The 23831-nt window shown below is 25.9% G+C and overlaps 1 protein-coding gene across 1 annotated transcript; it reads right to left on the bottom strand.

Annotated features, from left to right (window-relative positions):
* Positions 1-21168: 21168 nt before the first annotated feature.
* Positions 21169-22969, bottom strand: LOC135926753 (uncharacterized). The gene is made up of 4 exons (XM_065462684.1): positions 22298-22969; positions 21949-22153; positions 21693-21801; positions 21169-21574 (listed from the first exon to the last, which is right to left on the bottom strand). Exons 1-4 carry the CDS (start codon positions 22967-22969, stop codon positions 21169-21171), a joined length of 1392 nt encoding a protein of 463 aa, XP_065318756.1.
* Positions 22970-23831: the final 862 nt, after the last annotated feature.

The following is a 23831-nucleotide window of genomic DNA, read 5'->3' as shown; positions in this document are numbered from 1 at the left end:
ATAAGATATAAACATAAGTTCACCAGATAATTCCTAAATGGTTTTTTTTAACGACTGAGAATTGAATATATTTATAATTGATATTAATAACATTTATAGTGCACATAAGTATATTAAAAAGGATAAGGGAATTTTAAAGTTTTATAATCTAAGTGTACTAATAAGTTGGATAAATAAGGGTCTATAATATAATAAATATAATATTAAGCCTCGAGACTCAGGCGCATTTTTAAATATAAGGAATTAATTTATTTTAAATACACATTTTAAACCATCAATTAAAAATTAATGGAATATTATTAATATTATTGTTATAAAAAAAGCTTTCTTAAAAATTTTATATAATTAAAATATTTAGGATATTAATTAATACAATTTTACATTAAAAATAATGCACATATTTATTTTATTTCTTTTGTCATTGAAAAAAAAATAGTAATTTTTTGGTTAGTTAATTGTAATTATTTTTGTTATAAAATTTAGTTTTTTTTATTATAAATAAAATGATTAAATTTCATATTTACATTATGAATTTACATGTTAATGTAATAGATTTGTAGATTTACATATATAATATATTTATACTAAAATATCGATTGATAAAAATTAGGGCAATTTTTAAATGGAACTAGTGCAGTGCTTTCTATATGAATTTAAACTGGTTCTACACGTTTAATAAAATAATGATCGATTTTTATACTTTTATATATTTCATCTTATGAAAGTAATGAAACTAGTCACTTTTCTAGTATATTGAAAAAATAATCCAGATGATAATTTATGACATTTAATTCTGACCTTTTTACCTAATTATTTTATAAAGCATCAGGGCGGTAGCCAATAATTTCTTGTTAAGGGGTTGGGGCAACTGTTTACTTAGGGGGACCATAATTTTTTTGATAGAAATTTTTCCATATTTTTATTAAAAATTTGTATATAAAATAATACTTGACGATTTTTACTAAAAAAATTTAACATAAATTTAAATTCTAAATTTTGTTTCTTTTATTCATAAGCCATTAAAATACTAAATTTTGTTTACGTCGATCTTCCTCCATTCTCTAGTGTTTTAGATCTTCTTAGTGTAGAGAATGTGGCTCACAAGTAGCTGTTGATAATGGTGGCTGCTGAGTAACACTCATAGAAATCTTTGAATCTAAGATGGTATTTTTTTATACATATTATTTACGATATTTTTAAAATTATGTGTTTCTTTAACTTCTGAAACTACCTTTTGCTATTTCTTTTCATGTAACGTTTCCTCATTTAAGTTTAATAATGATTCTAATGGGGCCATTTTATCTAATATAAAATGATTAGGGTTAAAGGGGGGACAATGTATTAAAGCATGATAAAAAATAATCATCTTGTAACTCTATCTAAAAAACGATCTACAATAATTTCTTAATAATTCATTTTTAAAGAACTCTAATTATAGTCCTTTTCACAATCAAATTGCAATTTGGTATCGCCTAAAAAATTTTAAAGATATATAGGCGATTTGTACCCTTGATGATTTTTTAGGTATGAGATATTAATATAAGTTTTTCATTTTTCAGTCATAATTCTAATCAACTTTTTTATTTTTTAATATATTAATTGTGGAATTAATACAATTTTTACCATCCATTCTATTAGTACCTACTGACTGTAGATACTTATTTAGTGAATCTATTGTTATTACCTCATAAATTGTAGCCAATATAATGTAAATTATATTAATGCATTGAAATAAAAGACCAGAGGCTTCAACTGAATCATGAGGGGGTACCTCTGATTTAAAAGTTCTATTAGAAGAATAAAAGATACTTCACCAATTGACTTACAATTCTCATAAATAATACGAGATGTTTCTAAATGGCCAGTCCACCTTAGGTCTAAAAGTCTCTAAAGAGTATAGTCGGCATATTTATAGGATACGTTAAAACGCCTAAAAAAATTAAACAATGCGTTAGATAAATTAAAAAAATATAATATTTTTGTACCAAGGCATTTTTTTATTAATTTTTTTTTGAATCAGGGTTCACTCCTTCATTTCGGTCAGGCATGACATTTGAACCATTATATGCCTGGCTTATTATATTCTATGAATTAATATTTAATTCATTAAGTTGCTTTAAAATACAATTAGAATGCTTTCAGCAGAAATACATTGTAAATTAATAATTCCTTCTTAAATTTCTCCACAAAAATAACGAATAATTATACTCAGTTTTAACCTGATGCATCTTTTGTCTCAATCTAAGACAAAAAAAAGGCATCTCACTTTTGTTATATTTTTCTGATATATATTCCAGCATAAGACTTCATTTTGAGATGTATATTGTGCATTTTGGATATTCATTTCATAATTTTATTTAATTCAGGATCTTTTTGGATTGTGTATGAAAACATTGCTATAAATAGCCCAGAAGAATAAATTATGTTTTCATCTTTTGCAGCATCCGTAATTTTTGTTGAAACTGCCCCACGAAAAGGTAGCTCCTGTATGCTAAGAGGTGGCATCAAATCTAATATTGATTTAATATAGTAACAATTACTGGTAATTTGTTGACTTACCCAGTCTCAGTGTCCTTATTTATATTAAGATTTTTATCATGCCATATTGTTATTGAATTTAAATGAGCTTTTGAGCTTTCATTTTGTAGTTGCAGCTAACGCAATTTTCCAATTGCTGAATCCTTGTATCTAAATTCATCACTTGGGCGACTAATGAGTGAATGGATATTTTATAACTAATATTATTATAGGTATGTTCTTGTTTATTAATTTGTATAAATTAAATTATATTTGACTAAAAATTTTGTTGTATTTTTATTTTGATTTAATGGTTAATTAAAATTTAATAACTAATAATTTTTTCTAAATTTGGGGTCGGAAAAATTTTGGCGGCCTAACATTTATTCGAGAGGCCAGGTTTGGGAGCCAAATAATTTAATTTTTCTTGGGGGGGGGGCTGCCCTCCCCCGCTCCTCTGGTTTGTATATATTAATTCAATCACACGTGATTATTTTAGTAAGAATGGCGTTCTTTCCAATAATAAAGTTTTATTGCATGAGGAAAGATGATGCCTAAAAGGTTATCAATCTTAATAAAAAAAATTTTGTTGGCATAAAAATCATAATATAAAAAAATGGTTAATCATTGGAATAAAAAAATTTTGATTGAAATTTCTCTTGATTGCCTCAGAAAAAAAAGTACTTCGCCACATTGATTTGAAAATCCTGATGGCTTCTTAACTGATCTTCCCCCTAAAATTTAAGCATCCTAATTTGAATTTAAACGTCTTTCCTATTCAAATTTGTATAATTAGGATTACTTAACCTGATAACTTAGCAATTAATCTCGTTCCATCGTCAATCTCCTTAGCGAGTTGAAATGAAGGGATGAGATTAAATCATTTATTTGTTATAGATTAATCAAATATTCGTAGAATATTAAAGGGCCAAAATGAGATGTTTTACTAGATTATTGTTTTTGTATCAGAGATGCACCAATATCGATGCCAAAGTTGCTAACCTAACACATATATTGAATGATATTGTATTTATTTATACTGTTAAAAAATGATTTTTTTATATAAAAATAAAATTATATTTATATATATAATCACCGTAATCAAGAAATGAACCTTTTCATTCATATAATCTTAATGTTAATTTTTATTTTTCCTATCAACTTTCTTATCTTCTTAATGTTAAATAAATCGATGGAGACTATATATCTCTAATGTTAAATTTTAAGAAAATTTTTTGTACATCACGGGATTCGAACCCATGACTTAACGCTTTAAAGGCAAACGTTCTTCTCACTCAGCCACCTTCTATATTAAATTTTGTAATATAATCTTTGTTATATATGTTATTAATTTGCTATTAACATATTTTTTGATTAAGTTATTTATATAATTTAGATCTTATTGTGTTGTGTTATATTAAAAAGAATACTAACCTCACCTCAAATTATGATAAGAATGAATATTATTAAATTTAACATCACAAATTAAATTATATTTAGCCAATAGAAAAATAAACACGTATCTCATATTAATTTTAGCATAAGTATTTATATTCAATCAAAGTAAAATTTATTAATTTTTATAAATTATTTTTATATTACAATTTAGAATTAACAAATAAATTTAAATTACTTACCACCCCAAAATATGGTAGTAAAATTTTTTTTTTATCTCAACTAAAATATGGGAGCTTTATAATAAGTAAGCAATGATTAAAAAAAATAAAATCTAATTTAGTTATATTATTCTTATAAAAAAAAATTTACTATGATAAATTAAAAAATTATTTAATAAATATGATTATTTATTTACAATTATATTTTATTCAAAATATAAAAATATAATATTTAATAGGACTCTTCTAGAAAAAATCATCAAAACTAGCCTCTCGTTAAATATATTTATCGTTCGTTATAATTTATTTTAACAAATACGCCATCCCGTGAAGAATAATTTATTTAAATATAAGATAATAAATTATTAAATAAGAATAAAAAAATTAATTTAGTACATATTTGATTACTATTACTTGGCACTATTACAAGCCACCCCCCCCCCCGCCCAAGCCTATGGCAATAGTACCATCTAACCCTACTTAAACAAAAAGAAGGATAAACGAAATTAGCAAAAAAAAATAGAAATCAGAATTTCTTTCCCTTTACATTCATTTTCCCCTAAATCCTCCCCTTTTATCTAATGACGGTAGTATTAACATAATTCCCTACTACCCCCCCCCCCCTTTCAATTTTTAAGGCGATCTTTATCCCCCACTTGCAAATTTTATTAAATAATAAGTATATAGCCTTTATAATTTAAATCATTTAATTGGTGCTTCAAGATAAATCTCAATTTTTTTAAAATACGACTGAGATTTAATTAAGTATAATATCATATTTATAATAGATATTATCATGAATATGATTAAAACATGTTTTTTTTTACAAAATTCAAGGAAAATAAAATAGAAAAAGAAAGAAATTTAAAAAATTTAATACATGATTAAAAATCAATATGGTCGTGTAGGACTTAATTAAGAATCAGAAAATGACTAGGTTTTGGGAGAAGGCGCTCCATTACTTTACTCTTTTTTTCTAGGAGCTTAATCTATATTTTTAAAATATCTTTTATTTCTTTTTTCTTGCCTTTTTTAAACGTAGTTTCTATATTTATTATTCTTATATTTATCTATCTAATCTATATATATAATCACCGTAATCAAGAAATGAACGTTTTCGTATAATTTTAATGTTAATTTTTATTTTTCCTATCATCTTAATGTTAATTTTTATTTTTTCTATCAACTTTCCTATCCTCTTAATGTTAATAAATCGATGGAGACTATATATCTCTAATGTTAAATTTTAAGAAATTTTTTTGTACATCACGAGATTCGAACCTATGACTTAACGATTTAAAGGCAAACGTTCTTCCACTCAGCCACCTTTTATATTAAATTATGTAATATAATCTTTCTTATATATGTTATTATTTTGCTATTAACATATTTTTTAATTAATTTATATAATTTAGATCTTATTGTGTTATTTTAAAAAGAATACTAACCTCACCTCAAATTATGGTAAGAATGAATATTATTAAATTTAAAATAGCAAATTAAATTATATTTAGCCAATTGAAATATAAACATTTATCTCATATTAATTTTAGCGTAAGTATTTATATTCAATCAAAGTAAAATTTATTAATTTTTATAAAATTATTTTTATATTACAATTTAGATTTAACAAATAAATTTAAATTATTTACCACCCCTGGCAGTAAAATTTTTTTTTATCTCAACCACAATATGGGAGCTCTGCAAATAGTATAAAATACCTATTTATTAATATCTTCCCATGCCAGAAAATTAACCTCCCTCACTAATCCTAAGTACTTATTATAATTTAGATTTAACAAATAAATTAAATTATATTTAGCCAATTGAAAAATAAACATTTATCTCATATTACCACCCCAAAATATGCCAGTATAAAATTTTTATCTCAAACAATATTTGAACTCTGGAAATGACATACAATACCAATTTATCAATATCTACCTATATTTTTAAATATTGTGTATCTTAAGAATCTCAAATAAATAAATAAAGTTTGCTTAGTTAATAAAGAAAATAATTAAACATCTGTTTAATTACTGTCTCTTATATGCTAGGGCCTTTGGCAGATATACTAATATGTCCTGTTGTAATCATTTCGTTATTAATATCAACATGTGAAATGCAGATTGAGTATGGGTCAGTTGAGACTTTAAAATTATTTTCTGATAACCAGAGGTAAGCTCAAACATGATTTAAATCTTGTGCCAACCTGGTGGTGATTTATTCTGTAATAATATCTATAAAAATTAAACATCTTTTTAATTACTGTCTCCTATATTTTGGGGCCTTTGGCAGATGTATTATTATGTCCTGTTGTAATCATAAATTAGATTTAACAAATAAATTTAAATTATATTTAGCCAATTGAAATAAAAATTTATCTAATATTACCACCCCAAAATATGCCAGTATAAAAATTTTATCTCAACTACAATATTTGAACTCTGGAAATGACATACAATACCAATTTATCAATATCTACCCTACATTTTTAATTACAATTTCATATATTTTGGGCTAAATTTAATAAAATGAATAAATAATCACAAAAATTTGTCATTTATTTTATATAAAAAAATGTATAAAAAAAAAATTTCATATAATAGTTCTAGATTTTATTATTCACGTCATTCTTGACGGGTTATCAACTAGTATATATATAATCGCCGTAATCAAGAAATGAACGTTTTCGTATAACCTTAATGTTAATTTTTATTTTTGGTATCGACTTTCCTATCATCTTAATTTTAAATAAATCGTAGGAGTATATACCTCTAATGTTAAATTATTTTTTTTTAAAAAAATAAAACTTTTTTTAACATTTGATAGACAAACATTCTTTCCAGTCGCCCTATAGTAATATTTGTAATACAATTCATCTTATATATGAAACTATATTATGATAAAGTAATTTAAATATATCAATATTTATCTTTTTTATTGGAAGCTCCAAGCTTGGGAAAACAATTTCAAAATTATTATCGGTTAGCCAGGTTTGAGAAAATTTTTTTTAAATTATAATGGGTCGGGTTGTGCTTGGAAAATATTTTTTTTATTGGAAGCTGAAAAAAATTTCAAAATTGTTATCGGTTGGCTAGGTTTAAGAAAAAATTTTTAAAATTGGGTCGGGCTGGGCCTGAAAAATATTTTTATAAATTATATTGGGCTACGCTTGGGGAAAAATCTTCAAATTATTATCAGCTTGGACGCTTGGGAATTTTTTAATTATTAAATATGGATCAGACATTGACCTAAAACAATTAAACCAAGTCCTATAAAATCTGATTTTGATTGTATTTTTAAATTCATTATGATTTTTAAAATATTTTATTCCAGTTCTCAACTACTAAAATTATTATAATCTTTGGTTGGGGTTGGAGAAATTTTTTCAAAATTATTATGGCCTTGGACCTTGCTTGGGAATTTTTTCAATATTAAATAATAGGCATAGATGATCAGTAATATTTTAACAAATAATATTGATATGGGTATCAAGTAAAACCTTTAAATATATTTTGCCTCTAAACATAGCATTTAAACTTAGTTTTAATGGATTGAACCTGACCTGAAGGTGGGAGGGGGTTATAAAGAATAAAAATTGCAAATTATTTTCAAACAGCAGGTCACAATAAGATTAAAAAGAAAATTATTCACGTCATTTTTGACGGACTGATCAATGCTGACTAACGGGAGCTCTGGTACTCTTAGTTATATATTTTTCATTTTACCCTTCAAGTAAGACGGGCCATCATACTTTTCTCCCTTATTCATAGATGAATCAGAAATTAAGAATATCTTATGTGGTGTGATTCACAAATTTACCTTATTTTCGCTTAAATTTTAATATTTTTATAAAATATATTAATAAAGTATATTTAGCACCATATACACAAACTAATTACCTCTCAACCCCGTCATTCTTGGCGGGTTATTAACTAGTTATATATAATCATGGTCATCACGTACGTAAAGGCATAATTTGCAATTTACATATAAATTGATTTTTAAGATTGTGAAGAAAAAATATTTTTAATAAAAAACCGTTTAAAAATAAAACCATTGACTTAATTGGACATTATATTAAAGATTCTTCTTTTTTAAAAATATAATTTATTCACAAATAACTGTACTTTCCATTGAACTTAGTAAATTACATTATATAAATATTTTTTTTATAAAATTTACTATTTTTAAATTATGAAAACCTTAATAAGGTGACCACTCAAGAACAGTTATGATACGATCAATCATAGTCACATCACTAGAAGCGGCTTGGGGGGCTTAATACCTAAGAAAATTAGCGAAGCCCCTCCCATTTTTTTATTATTAGACTCTTCAAAAATAATTTTAACAATATTTAGCTTAGAACCAGTCAAATTCATTTTTTTTGGCACTATATATTAATTTTTAAATCCGATTTCGGGATAACCCTAAATTTTTTTATACCCAATCCCGGCCAAGCTCGATAATTTCCCTTTAATTTTAAAATATAAATTAGACTTATTAAAAAGTTTAAAAAATGAGAATCATTAATTGCTTTGTTGTAAATGTAATCCCAAGAGATAATTTTGTTTCATTTTATTTTAATAAAAAGAGAAAACTTTAATTTCTATTTTAATTCTTCTATTTTTTTACCCAGCCAGGACTAATTTTTTTCAATGTAAACCTGAGCCCTTATTTTTTTAAAGTTCTAGGCCCGAGCTATTCTGCCATATATAGGATTTGAAGGACACTAAGTGAGCCTTAATAAATATTTAGAAAATATAAATCACTGTTATTATTAAACTAGGTGTTTTTTTTATTAATTTTGTTTTTTATGTGAACTTCTATCAATATATTGTGAACACATGATAAGCATTTTTTAATTCTTGATAAAAAAAATAACTTTACGTCCAAAGTCAAAATTTTATTTTCAAAAAATTAATTTATTATTGAAATTTACGAAATCGAATTTGGACGCATAATGTAAAAATGCTAGAATCATTTTATTTATCTTAAAAAATTTTTGCCTTTGGACGCACCCTTAATATTTTTTGTTTGTTACTACAATGGTCCAGTATTTTTACGAAATGCTCATTAATTTTTCTTTCAATATATTTTTTTCCATTTTTTATCAGTATAAAATTAATATTTTAAATTTCAGTATATTAAATAGATAATTAAAATTTTTTTGATCAGTAAAAAATATAATTTGTTCAGTAATGATTATTATTTCAGCAAAAAAAAATCACTTATTTTTCCCAGGCGTAAGAAATTTTCCCAGGCGTAAGAAATATTTTTTACTGAAACTAAACCAACTTCCTCCAGTGGGTAAACAGTTAGTGTTAGACAAATAGGGTTTGGGATAGTGAAGAAAAGTATATTGATAAATTCTCCATTTAAAATATTCAACTTTAAATAGATATTACACCACAGAAATCTGTATTGTCTGATATTTTCCATGAGATCATTGCAAAATTTAATGATAAAATGATTAAATTTTCACGATTCATAATATTTTTAAGAATCACATAACATTTGCGAATTAGAAATTTAGGCCAATATTTTATTTTTACATTATAAATGGCTTATATATTTTCTCCCACTAAATTAGCAAAAATTTTGAGATTTAATTTTTTATTTTTATGAAATAGCCTAAAATTTTGTAAAACATAAAAAATCTCATTAAAATATCTTTATCAATCAGCTCTTTCGAAATTAATACATTTGAAAATAAATTAATCAAAATACTAGTACATATAATATGTAAAAAAAATGTAAAAATACAACAATAACATTTAATAGAATTGTTAGTTTGAGTAAATTTATATATGTTTTGGCCAATGACTGCATCCAAGTCATCAACTTTTTTAAAAGATATAAAAGATTCTTTTGGTTTTTTGCTTTGCTCATATTATTCATCCGACAAGATAGCAAAAATTACCCTTCCATTTTTTGTGAAGTTAAGTAATTTAAGATTATTTTCTCTGCTACTGAGAGCATTTAATTTTGTGATCTAGTTGAGCAAAAATGGGTCCTTATTCAAATCTCTCACATTTTCAATCACTTTCTACTTACCTAAATTGGAATAAGTATAATTTAAAAAACTTAATATAAGTGTACTCAACATTTTATGGTTTATTAATATTATTAAGCGGTTAAAATAAATATTTTTTTATGCAGCATTGGTTCATAGAATCTCGTTTTGAATGAGGCATTTTCAATTTGGTGGTAAATTTGTTAATAGGGCTGATTACGGAGTTAAGAAATGTAATATCGGGCCCACACCGAAATCAAAATGTTAAATTGAATTTTCTTTATATTTTTAATTAATAAATGGTTATATTTATTTTTATTTAATTAGAGTTGATATTTTAAAATTTCTAATCAACAAAATTTCTAAAAAATATATATGATTTTTTTATTTTTCATTCAAGGGTCTATTTCAATTTTTCAAGGGGCTCGAGCCCTTGTGCACTGCGCCCCCTCTCAGTGACGCTATTGATTGGCTCCTATCATATTCGCCACTCTCCGCTCATTAACTCTGTATACTATCTAATTTAATACTTAAAAATTATAAATAAAAAAAATGCATTTCCTAGAATGCATATGATGGTAAACTGGGTAACGTCTATTTATTTTTCACCTAACTAATTTGGTATTGGTTAAAACGATATCATAAATATTAGATTCCTTCAAATTATTGGATATTCGAATTTGTAAATAAGGCATGTATTTAAAAACTTTTAATCTCTTTTGAGAATTATCTTTCTCCTTCCCTTGTCATTTCGCGTTAGGTAAAACGATGTTTGTGACACATTAAGAGGTACTTAAAAAATTATATATTAAAAGAATTTTCTCGAATACAATTCATAATTTATAAATAACGATTATTATTTCAAGACTTTCAACCTAATTCCAACAATAAATGTTGCGAGTATTATTATATAATGATTAATAAATATCAGAGACCTACAGGCCCGGTTTTAATTTTTTTTAAAATAAATCGCCATTATTAGCTGTAAAAATTTAAAATATGTATTGTATTTTAAAAAAATCCGAGCCGAAAAAAAAAAAATTCAATTGACAGATAAAGAAAATCTATCAACATCGTAGATTATTTACATTCACTCGTTTCTCATATTTTTGACTAAATACAATCAACATTATTTTGAATAATATAATAGAACAGAGAAATAAAACGGGTCAATTTTACGCTCTGAAACCCGAAGCAGACTTTAAAAATTTTTAGCAAACTCGGGCCTCTAAATGGGCATTGTATAACCTCTATGAGTTCTTGGATACAATAATGACTTTGCGAAATCTTTGAAGATTTTATTCAGAGAAAGGAGATTTTTGATCAAATTTTACTTAAAAATGCGAAAATCTTTTATAAGCAAATCATTTGTAATTTGTGAATAAAATATTTTTCAAAATGGAATCAAAAATTTTTTAAAATTTTTTTCTAACTCTGGTCCTGATCTGACACTAAATAAAATAAGTAGTGATGAAGTTAGAATAATTATGTATTTATACAAAATCTTCTTTATTACAAAGTATTAATATAATACCTTATATAAATTAATATTTTTTAATTTTAATTTAGATGAACAAATCTATTTTAAAGGGAAGGTGAATGTAGTTTTTATTTAAATTTTATAAATCTTATATTTAAATCTTTTTTAAAAAATTTAAATTATGAATATATCGTATTCATCAAAATAACACAAACCCAGCTTGCGCCATTCCCGAGGAGGCCGGGCGAGGGTGACACCTTCTATAGGCAATTTTTTCAAATATATCTCATATTTGAAAAAATATTATTTTAGCATTCAGCCAATTATAAATTTTTGTTAAACCTAGACGATTTCTGTATAAAATAAATGATTTCTTAGTTATAATAAATAATAATAATGATTTAGATGAATCCTGGGGTCCAAGCCCTGACTGAGCTCAGTATGATTGATCAAGACACTCTATTATCCAGAAATCTTTACAAAATTTATATTTAGTATATATAACTCTTTTTATATAGGAATAATTTTTTTAAAGAAATTTCCTCGTTATAGTTATAAATAATTCATTTATTTATTTTGGATTGCTCCACTACCCTTAAATATAAATATGATTCGAGCTTTAAACGAGCCTAAAAATATTATAATTTATTTTTTTGACTAATTTATATTAAGGATAATCATACCACAAATATTTCAACATTTATTTGATTCTTCCAAAAATCTAACAAATAAATTTCAAAAATCTAGGGCAATTTTAAATAATTCCTTAACTTAAGAATTAAATATTATTTTTTTTATTTATACCTTTCATTGGTACATAATGACGCAATTAATATTATAATATAGAGCATTTTATGTATCCCATATTTGAGTTGGTTATAAACTAATTAAAATGATAGATTCCCTATATTGGCACGATAATTTAAACTCTTATTAAATCTTCAAATCGTCCTCAGAATCTCATTGATGCGTTGAAAACTTTGAACAGAGTTTAAGTCTCAGGGCAAATATTAAAATATGTTCATGATATTTACAACCCTACCTATCACCTCATGTACAAATGAACATTTTCTACACTGAAGAGGTTGAAAAGGCAACTTCTACGCAATCAAGAATTAATGGCCTTGTCTTATTATATAATACAATTTCTCTTCCAACGATGGAAATATTAAAACCTGATGAAAATTAAACTGAAAATCTAATTTATATGGTCTTATTATATAATATAGAATTTTAAATAAATGAGATTCGAAGTTTTAGTCAATAATCTGTTTTAATTTTTTATTGCTAGACGTAACAATAACTATTTAGGAAAATGATCGTAGAAGTCTGCAGAGAGATTTTTCGCAGCCCGAGCCCGACCCGAGCCTGAATTTGAAAATTTTTTGTCTGAGCCCGACACGAGCCCGAGAACACATTTTTTAGTCCAACCCGACCCGAGCCGGAATAAAATTTTACAATTTGAATTTAAAAATTATAATATCCAAAAAAATGTGTATTTATTCATCTACATCTTAAATGAAAGTTTATTTGATGGCCATAATTTAATCAAAATATATAACAAGTTGCATTTTATTTAATTTGCAAAAAATATTATAAAAAGGTTAAAATACAATCTAATTTAAAAATTATTGCGATTATATAAAAAAATAAGCATGATTTATGTCGAATGTAGATGATATAATAGTTAATATAGAGACTAAAAAATTTAATAATAAACATATTATAATGACATATCATCAATATCATCAATATCATTATCAAAATTATCATAAAGTGAATATTTGTGATATATAAATAACGAGGAGTCCAGTTTATCTGGCTTTAAACGAGTCCTTTAACCTTCAAAGGTCCTACCAGCAGCTGAAAACTCTTTTTCACTGCTAGTCGACGAAGCAGGGATAGCTAGTTATTGAAGAGCAAAAACTTAAATTTGGAAAGTTTTTATGGTTTTTTTTTTCATCAATTTAAAATTTTATCATCTTCAATACATAATTTAACATCTAAGTATGGAAGTGCGTCAACTTCAAAGCTAGCATCAAAAAACGCATTGTCTGCCTCCCAAAGAGAGAAATCCAAAAACGTATTTGCCTCAGAATTTTCTTAAGAAAAAAATATTCATAATATGATAATAATTTTTAAAGACATATATTTACCTTATTATATTTTAATTCATGTAGATTGGTTGACATTGTTCTTAAACGGCCCACTAGGTCACAGTTATCCTAGAGCTGGCCAAGAGATCGCTATCATCTTTGGATGGCCCATGAGGTCATGCATATCCCTACATTGCACAAGAAGTTATCATTAGTCCTTTAACCAAAATACGGCTACATCTGGCTCACGGAAGCCCCATTAGTTTCGGCATAGGTCACGTTTTTTGAGAGTCCAGCGTCTTTATATCTTTAGCTTCATCAGTATTCATTTTCACAATGTCCAAATTAGTTAGGTTCTTTTATCATTCCCAATGTCCAAATTAGCCAGGTTCTTTTATCAGTAACCTTTTTCCCAATGTCATATATCATTAGTAATCATGTTTTCACAATATTATTTCCCTTAATGTTGCATTTTGACTAGGTCCTTTTTACAGTGATTTCTGTTTAAACTATGGGGTTTTCAGATTTTATAGTTCTTCCCTCCTTATTTTTATATTTCATTTCTTTATTAAATAACTTTCTTTTTTATCTTTTATTTAATTTGGGAATCCAACATATAATTTCAACAATAATATTATTTTAAAAAAATGGAAATAATTTTCAATATTACTAGAAATTTTTATCAAGCAGGTTGACATCCTTGGAATTAATGTTTTAATCCAAAATAATAGCAATTTATCAATATATTGACTTTTATATCAATTTCGATCAGGGTTGTTAACCCTCCTTTTTAAAAGTAACTAGCTCTCGCTCCTGCTCCTACCTTCTCAAAAGGACCTAGCTCTCGCTCCAAGTAATGGAGCGCCACTCCATAAGCGCTCCTTTGATTTTCATTTTTTTAGAAGGTACACTAAACAAATTGATATTTTTTAAAATAAATATTAAAATATATATAAAAAAGCATCATGTCTAACAACCCAGGCTTAACTAAATTGCCCAAAATAATTATAACCATTTTTAAAAAAATTATTCCAAAATAAAAAAAATATAGTTATCCTTATGTATTTAAAAGAAAGGTATTTTACTTTTAAAAGCTTTTTTAGATTGAAGCTGCTCACTTTTGAAATGAAATACTTTTACTTAAACACAAAAGGCATTTTGTCCTTAAATTTGTTTAATCATTTGGATTAACATCTTTTAGAAGTTTAAAATATTTTTTGTGTGATGGAAATGGAAATTCGATTTCTTCTTCTATGATCTCTAAATCCATAATATCGAAAATTATTTTTTATTATATATTTATATATATATAAAATGAATATTATTATGACTTACAAGATTTTCCAAAAAATTTTCAATATAAAAATGGAAAACTTGATGTTTAATATTTAAAATGATTAGATGAAAAACCAATATAAAACTCGGCTCAACAAATGGATAAATTTAAATAAAATAAAATTTCATTTTTATTGAATTTTAATTAACAAACATTAATATTTAAAAAATAATTTAATTTTTACCTTCAATTTAAAGGAGCGGTGGAGCGGCGCTCCTCCACTCCATCTCTAAAAGGAGCTAGCTCCCGCTCCTCATTTTTAAAAAGGAGGGGCACTCCAGGTGTTTTTGAAAAAATGTAGCGTTAACAACTCTGATTTCGATTGATTTTTTTATTTTTTGTTATAAAGCATTTAAATTTTTATATCCTAAAGATATACTTTCTTTTTATTTGACCTTAAAATTGTATTAACGCATTTTGATACTTTAAAATTAAGATATATTATATAGTTAAAAAATCCTTGGTTAGGATCATCACAAATGAAAATAAAATTGATTTCCGCAACAAAATATAATTTCTTATTGATAATTTAAAAAAATAAATTATATACTATCTCCAAATACAGTCTGATGGACATTCTTTAGTATGGTAGCTAAGTATCCGACATCTGCTCCTTCGCCGACCAAAATGCATTCCTTCTAATAGTTTTATTAATGGAACAACTTTTATAAATATAAACAAAATTCTAAAAGTTTCTATTTAGATCATCGTATTAATACAAACTGTAAACAATCATAACATAAATATCAATACTGCACCCTTCACCAAATTCAGCATCGATCACAGCCATTATATAGGGAAAGTACAAAATTTCTTTGACACCAGCAAGATTTCCAGCGAGAGAAGCTGTATTATTCTTACGTAGCATACGAGACAGTAGATTTAATAATGTCGGAGATTTGCACCGACACTAACCTATCTGACCATTTTATTCTATTAAATAAGCAATCAATACTGAAGACATAAAGCTCACAAAATTTTAGGCGGCAGCACAAGACAAGGATGAGAATTACTCCAACTAGGTGGTTCGCATCTGCTAATTGAACAAGGTATATAACTTTTTGGGCCATGAAATAGTCTTAAAAAAAACAAAATCAACACTTCCTCAATAGTAAAGAGATGAAATTTAATATCAGTTCAAAAATAAATGTTTAAAATTCAAAGTAATAAAATAAATAAATATATGATTAAGTTATATTAAAAATATTTTAAATAATAAATTGAAAAAAATGATATATATAAAATAATAAAACATGACACATGAAATAAAACAAATTAAAATACGATAAAAAAGTAAAATATAATAAAATGTAAAATATAAAATAATATAAAAAAATAAAAGGTAAAAAAACAAAAAATTAAATATAAAAAAATAAAACGAAAAAAAAATATGAGCAAATATCCAATATATGAATAATAAAATTGTAATTGTAAATATATATAGAATAAAAAAGTTATTATATCACAATATAAATATAAAAAAATAAATTGTAAAAAAGTAAGTAAAATACAAACTAATCTTAAAGTTATGTTGACTATCTATATCACCACAACACAAACAAACGAAACTACATGTTACCAACTCGAGATAATCGAGCTAGAAATTATATCATATAACACCATCAAGGTGCAGAATGATGCTTTAATATACTACAAACAATCTCTACTTATTAACAACGAAAGGAGAAACAAAATGGCAGGTCACTTTGTGAAGAGAGCGTTATGAACCATTCACATGAATCTATAATTTATTTAAGCTTAAATTCCCCCCCCCCTCCACACCCATTTCCAGCAATTTCAGCACAATTATATTCAGAATTCATCAATTTTGTAGAAATCAAAATATTCTTGACTGCTGTTTTAATTAGCGAGTATATTTCGATTCGTTATCAATATCTTCATAAATTCTATTGATTCGGAAGGGCGTATGATAAAAAATAGCATTTCTTTGCTAATAGGTGTTTGGCTTACGGCTATCCAAGATCCATATTTATTCATAATTATATTTATCAGAAGATTTCATATTTATAAAAATAGTTGAATCTTCTCCATTCTTTGTTCTTCCCAGCTGACATCTTCTCCAATTAATCCAATATCTTCACTCCAAATAGCAAAACAAAGGACTCTTTTTTAGCAACAACCCATGTGATCATTTCGTTTTCCTCCCATCCACCAGGAAAACTTAATTCTCCTGTCAGAAAATAACTGACATTTGATGTATTAAATTAAATTTATTTCTTCTTTTTTTCAACAGCTACAACACGCCCACCCTTCACAAGCCCAGCGTCCCTCTCTCTGTGGTGGTGTTGTATCGAATCATCTCTTGGAATTGTATCGAATCACCTCTTTGAATTGTATCGGGACGCCTTGAAGACGTTCAGGGAATTTATCGAATCGACTTCCCTTATAATGATTTATAATATAATATCTCCGATACATTTCAATATATAGGCGAGAAAACACATATTATCACTAATGACATGTATATTGGGGTATCTGCATTTATAATCTATGGAACCTTAATATGGACAATTTAATATCATCAAAACATAATAATTCATTCATTTTAAGACATTTGAGAAATAGGATCTATAATATACATCATTTGGGTATGATTAATGGTAATTAGGAAATAATGATTTTACATATAATACTGTAATGTGAACAAATGGTTTATGTGTGAAATGCAATTTCAACACATGTAATTTTCCTTCGGTCATGTGAAAAAAACTACAAAATAGATAGAAAAAATCCATTTTTAGGTATTAAAAATAATTGCGAAAATTTGCCGAACAAAGATTTACAAAATTACCAGGAATATGTATAAATTTAATATTTTATAAGGAGGAATAATATATAATTAGACAATAAAATACTTTTCATCTATGAATTACCCAGTATTATAGTAAAAATGTACCATTTCTATCTAACCCTGCCATCACAATTAGCACAAATTCACATAAATGTAGAATGCGAAGTAACAAAAATTGAGAATATAATGGGCTATATGATATATATGTAAAGAATTTTTAATATACCTTCACAATATAAAATAATTTGAGTCTTTTCTTTAAAAAAAATGTTCATAAAATAAATAGTAAAATGTGATGTGCTATAAAATTATTACAAAGATAAAAAAATGTAATATGCAGCATAAATTTGTATAAAAAAAAAAACTTTCTCCAGTATGCAAACTAAACAATATTCCCACCTCAAGGCATACCCATCAACATGGCCGACCTATCTGTAAAAATATTTTCCCTTCACATCATTGCATACCATAAAAATAATATAATAATTGCAAATAAAACTTTTTATAAAATTTTATAATTTAAAAAAATATATATATATATATTAAATATAAAGATTTCATAATTTGAAAAAAAAATCTTACACATCATCTAATATATCATATAAATCCATACCCAATTTATATATATATCAAATGCAGGCACTAAATCAAAATAACTATCCACCTATAACATTATAGATATTATTCTGACTTCATCATACTTCAATTCCTTTAAATTATCATTCATAATTAAATATATCATATGTGTAATCCCAATGACATATAATAATACCTAGACTGACGATTCATTCATTAAAAGTGTACATCAATACAAATCAGCTAGAGACGCCATCTTGGTTACTGTAATAAATATTAAAATTTTAAACGAGAGCCTAATTTTATATTATATCTGATGCAAACTTTATTAAAGAATTGCCTGATCATCGAGATAATAAGAAAGTAAGTTATCAATTTAATATTAGTTTTTAACATGAAAATAATTATTATAAAGGTTACCAAAATGGCTGATCCAGCTGATTTGCTTTTAACGACGCTTAAAAATGCATTTTAATGAATGAATCGTCAGTCTAGGTATTATTATATGTCATTGTGTAATCCACACACCCTATTTCATAAAAATAGTTAATTACTTCAAAATAAACAATATTAACTCACCCTCAATAGATCCCTTAATAACATATCAACCTTAATTGAAACTAAATTACACATACAATATATTAACATTAATTAATAATAAATTATCCCACACATGTCCATCCCTTTAAAAACCCAAAATGCATAATTATATAACACATACTTTATTACAAAAGTCCATTTCCATGTATATTTATCATTCACGAAATACTTTATCCGTTTAATTCCAATTAAACCACCAATATATCACATAATATGCAACCCTTACACTTTATTTCAAATGTAGTTCGAAACTACCTCACTGACCATATTAATAATATATAAACCTTTATTTCAAATGTAGTTTAATTTATGAAACTACCTTACTCACCATATTAATAATATATAAACCTTTATTTCAAATGTAGTTCAATTTATGAAACTACCTTACTCACCATATTAATAATATATAAACCTTTATTTCAAATGTAGTTCAATTTATGAAACTACCTTACTGACATATAAACCTTTATTTCAAATGTAGTTCAATTTATGAAACTACCTTACTGACCATATTAATAATATATAAACCTTTATTTCAATTGTAGTTCAATTTATGAAACTACCTTACTCACCATATTAATAATATATAAACCTTTTGTAGTTCAATTTATGAAACTACCTTACTGACCACATTAATAATATACAAACATTAATAGAAATGAACTATTCATCATAATATTTCTTATTCCTTAACCTAGCCTAAAAATATACAAACATAGCTATCATTTTTATAAATTAATTTATATCTTTAACATGAAATATTTACTGGTCTTACCTTTCTTATCAATTAAATTTATTTCTTCTTTTTTTCAACAGCTACAACACATCTAACATTTTTTAAACTATTATTACGAATAAATAAAATTACATGCCATATTTTATATGATAGATAGTTGTGATAACTTACTATTAAAAAAATATGTAATCAAATTTGGATGTTGCTTTATTTATTTAGGTTTCAAGCAAAGCAGATTAAATAAAAATATTTAATAAAATTACTTTTTGTTAGAAGTTGAATATTTAATATTAATAAGAATTTAAAATGCCAATTTTATTTATTAAATATAATTAAAATCTAAAATAACATTGTTATGGTTGGCAGGGAGTAAGGAAGATAAGACAAATTTTTTATTTAATAAATATATTTTAAAATGTTTAACTACAATATATGACTAAAAAACTATAATAATTTTATCCTTTATATATATAAGCAAAACTATTAAATAATTAAATGAAATTATTAAGTTAAGTTAAATGAAACTATCAAGTTAAGTTAATTTAAATGGTGTTAAATGAATGTAACATATAAAATAGTGCGCTATATAATAACCATTATAATAAAATAATAATCCATGTTCAACAAACATAAATAAACTAAAAATATAAAATCAAACTAAAAAATTATATAAAATAAAGGTTTTCCTTTCTTTCTTGTAGAGAAAGTGAAAATATGTTTTTATTATCTGTTTTATTATACTTTTTTATAACGTATTTATATCTTTTTTACAAAAGTAATATTTGAATAAATAAAACTAAAATGAAAATATAATATTAAAATAAACTAAAATATAAGTTACGACTAAAATAAAAGTTACAATTTGTAAAACTAAAATTATATTATTCAACATTCTCCTTCTTCTAAAGAAGCCTTCACATAAGTTTAATTGTGCTGTCATAGTTAGTTTGTTGCCCAATTGTTTTAACGTTTTGCCCATCAAGTTGTTTCGTAAGTCATAGTAATCGCTGGCTTGTCCCAATCGTTGGTTTGTTTAAATCGATTTTGCACGTTGGATGTTTAAATCGTAAGCTTGATATCCTTATCGTAAGTTGTTTTTATAAATCATGATTTCATCATGTAGCTTGCTTGGTAATGCTCAGTCGTTATTATTATCATTTTTCAAAATTTTTATTATCATCAGTAAGTTACGAATAATGAGAAATAATAGTTCATCAAGTTGGATATAAGAATAAATGAAGAATGATAAATCAATAAGATTATTATATAATATTTTCAGCGTTTTCATTTTTTGCGTTTTAGTGTAAGCGTTTTAATATTTAATTTACTTTATGCATTTTAATATTTATTTGATTTTTATATTTTAAGTTATTTAGTCTTTTAAATAGCAGGTTTTTGTTTAATTCGCATTGGTCTAGAAATCGGTGTTATATCATTTTTATCAGTAATTTTTATATTTTTGTCCACACTTCCCTCCTTAAAAGAATCCTTAGAGTCATAATTAATAAGTGTGTTAAAACAGTTTCTAATTCTTAATTGATCTAAATGTATCCTCAAAATACCTTTATCTGTCTTAATTTGGAACATCGTGTCACTTTCTTTGTATGTGATCATGCCTTTACACCATTTGTCATCACCTTGTACTTTGTACCAAACAAAATCTCCTACGTTAAAGGTTCTATTTTGTGGTAAAGTAACGTTTATTTTGTTCTCCTTCTCCTCCAACGGTTTTAATAAGTCCCATTTAATTCTAATATCTCGATTGAACATTCTATTGGTGTAACTCCTGTAGTATCATTACGCGTATTTCTGTAATTAAATAAAAATTTGTCAAGTGCGATGTCTAAGTCAATTTTGATATTCCTTTTCATATGTGTTTTGAACGTTCTCACCATGCGTTCTACCTGGCAATTGGATTGCTGGTGATAAGCAGATGTGAGCACATGTTTGATACCATAATTGTTGCAAATTTTTCAAAATCGTTACTAGTAAAGTTAGTGCCGTTATCAGTAACTATAGTTTCAGGTATTCCATATAACAAAATAGTTTTAAAAATTTCTTTTAAAGTAACATCAGTCGTAATATTTTAAACAGGAACAATAATTGGAAATTTGCTGTAGGCATCGACTATTATCAATCAATTTCTTGTGAAGAACGGACCCGCATAATCTATGTGTATCCTTTCAAATGGTTTGGTTGCCGAAACCCATGGTTTTTGTATCTTTTTAGGATTGTCATGATATACATTACAATCGTCACAACATTTCACATCCATTTCTATGTCATTATTTATACCAGACCACCACATGTAATCTTTGGCTAAGGATTTGATTTTTCCTGCTCCCAAGTGACCTTCTTGTAATGACTGTAGTACATTTTATTTCATAGAAGACGGAATTATGATTCTGTTGCTTTTGTAAAGACAATCTTTAATTATACTTAATTCCGATTCAATGTTTTTATAGATATTGTTCATTATAGGCTTGTTGTTCTTAATATCATTTATAACTTGTTTTAATTCAATATCTTTCAAAGTTTCATCACGAATTTGATTAAAATTAATAGGTAAATCTCCATAGTCATTTATTATAGTGATATTTTCAACAGCTTCATCATGACATTCTTGTGGTAATCTTGAGAGACAATCAGGAACAACATTATATTTACCGGCTTTATACTTTATATTAAAATCATATCCTCCTAATGTTATATTCCACTTCTGGAGTCTTAAGGACATGGTGGTACTATTGTCCTTAAGACCCTTGGTAGAGATGTGAACTAGAGGTTTATAGTCAGTAATAATTGTAAATTTTGTGCCGATTAAGTATTCCTGGAACCTCTTTATAGCGAACATAATAGCGAGAGCCTCACGCTCAATATTGGTATAGTTCATTTCAGATTTTAATAAAGTTCTCGACGCGAACGCTATAGGTTTTTCTTCATCATTTTCAGTATTAAATAGTACAGCTCCTAAACCACATTTAAATGCGTCAGTGGCTATCCCTATAGGTAATTCAGGATTAAAATATGTCAAAGCAGGAGGAAGACTAATCAACTTCTTAAGATTATTAAAATTTTTAGAGTCTAAGTTCCAAGCCCATTTTTCTTTGTTGACGATTTTATATAGAAGATCGGCTATTTCTGCAAAATTGTTCAAAAATTTTCTATAGTAGCCAGCCATTCCCAGAAATGTTGATATTTTGGTTCTGGCATATTTATTATTTCAATTTTGTCGTGATTAGCATGAATCCCCTTGGCGTCAATATCATGACCAGGAACCTCACTTTGTTTTTAATGAACACACTTTTGTTTTAGGTATTAGCCCAAACGATGATATTCTATCGAACCCTTTTTTTTATGTTATTAAGGTGGGCTTCATCGTTTTTCCCAGCTATAAGTAAATCATCAATAAAAAATATGACGTCATCCATGTCACCTAAGATTTGATTCATGATCTGTTGAAAGATTGCAGATGAGGTCTTAAGCCCAAAGTAAGTCTAGTAAATTGATAATATCCCTTGTGCGTAGATATAGTTAAAATATTTCTGCACTTTTATCAATCGGGATGTGTAAGAAAGCATTTTTAAAGTCTATCTTCGTAAATTTCTTTCCTTCTGAAAGTTTAGCTATTAGATCATTGATTCGTGGTAGAGGGTATCTAAAATCTTCTAGAACTGTGTTTACAGTGTCCTTAAAATCAGCACAAAGCCTAATGCTCCCATCATCTTTGTAGACGGCGGTAATAGGACTTGCCCATCGAACATTATTCACCGGCTCAATAATTTTATCATGTATCCATTTTTTAAGTTCATTGCTCACAAGATCAATTTTTGAATAAGGAATACGTCTAGGCGGTATAATTTTAGGTTGGGTATCTCTTTTTAAATGTAACTTGACACTTGCTTTGTTGATTGGCCCATAAGTCAATTTGGATTCACACTCTTTAATCAATTTTTTCTTCATAATTAGTGTCAACCTTTGCTATAAATTTATTTAAAATATTTTTGAAAGCGTTGATCCATATACGTCCCAACAAGGCATTT

This window comes from Gordionus sp. m RMFG-2023, chromosome 3 (assembly GCF_954871325.1).
Source record: "Gordionus sp. m RMFG-2023 chromosome 3, tfGorSpeb1-WG-v2, whole genome shotgun sequence".
Classification (NCBI taxonomy): Eukaryota; Metazoa; Nematomorpha; class Gordioida; order Chordodea; family Parachordodidae; genus Gordionus; species Gordionus sp. m RMFG-2023.
This window is presented reverse-complemented; position numbering and strand designations above follow the sequence as displayed.

What these genes read in the sequence shown, in the direction of transcription:
- LOC135926753 (XM_065462684.1), bottom strand. Translation starts at nt 22,969, where the DNA reads ATGGCTGGCTACTATAGAAAATTTTTGAACAATTTTGCAGAAATAGCC. An exon ending in AAGATATTGAATTAAAACAA is followed by an intron (nt 22,154 to 22,297) that starts GTTATAAATGAT and finishes AATGTACTACAG; the next exon opens with TCATTACAAGAAGGTCACTT. An exon ending in ACCAGCAATCCAATTGCCAG is followed by an intron (nt 21,575 to 21,692) that starts GTAGAACGCATG and finishes ATGATACTACAG; the next exon opens with GAGTTACACCAATAGAATGT.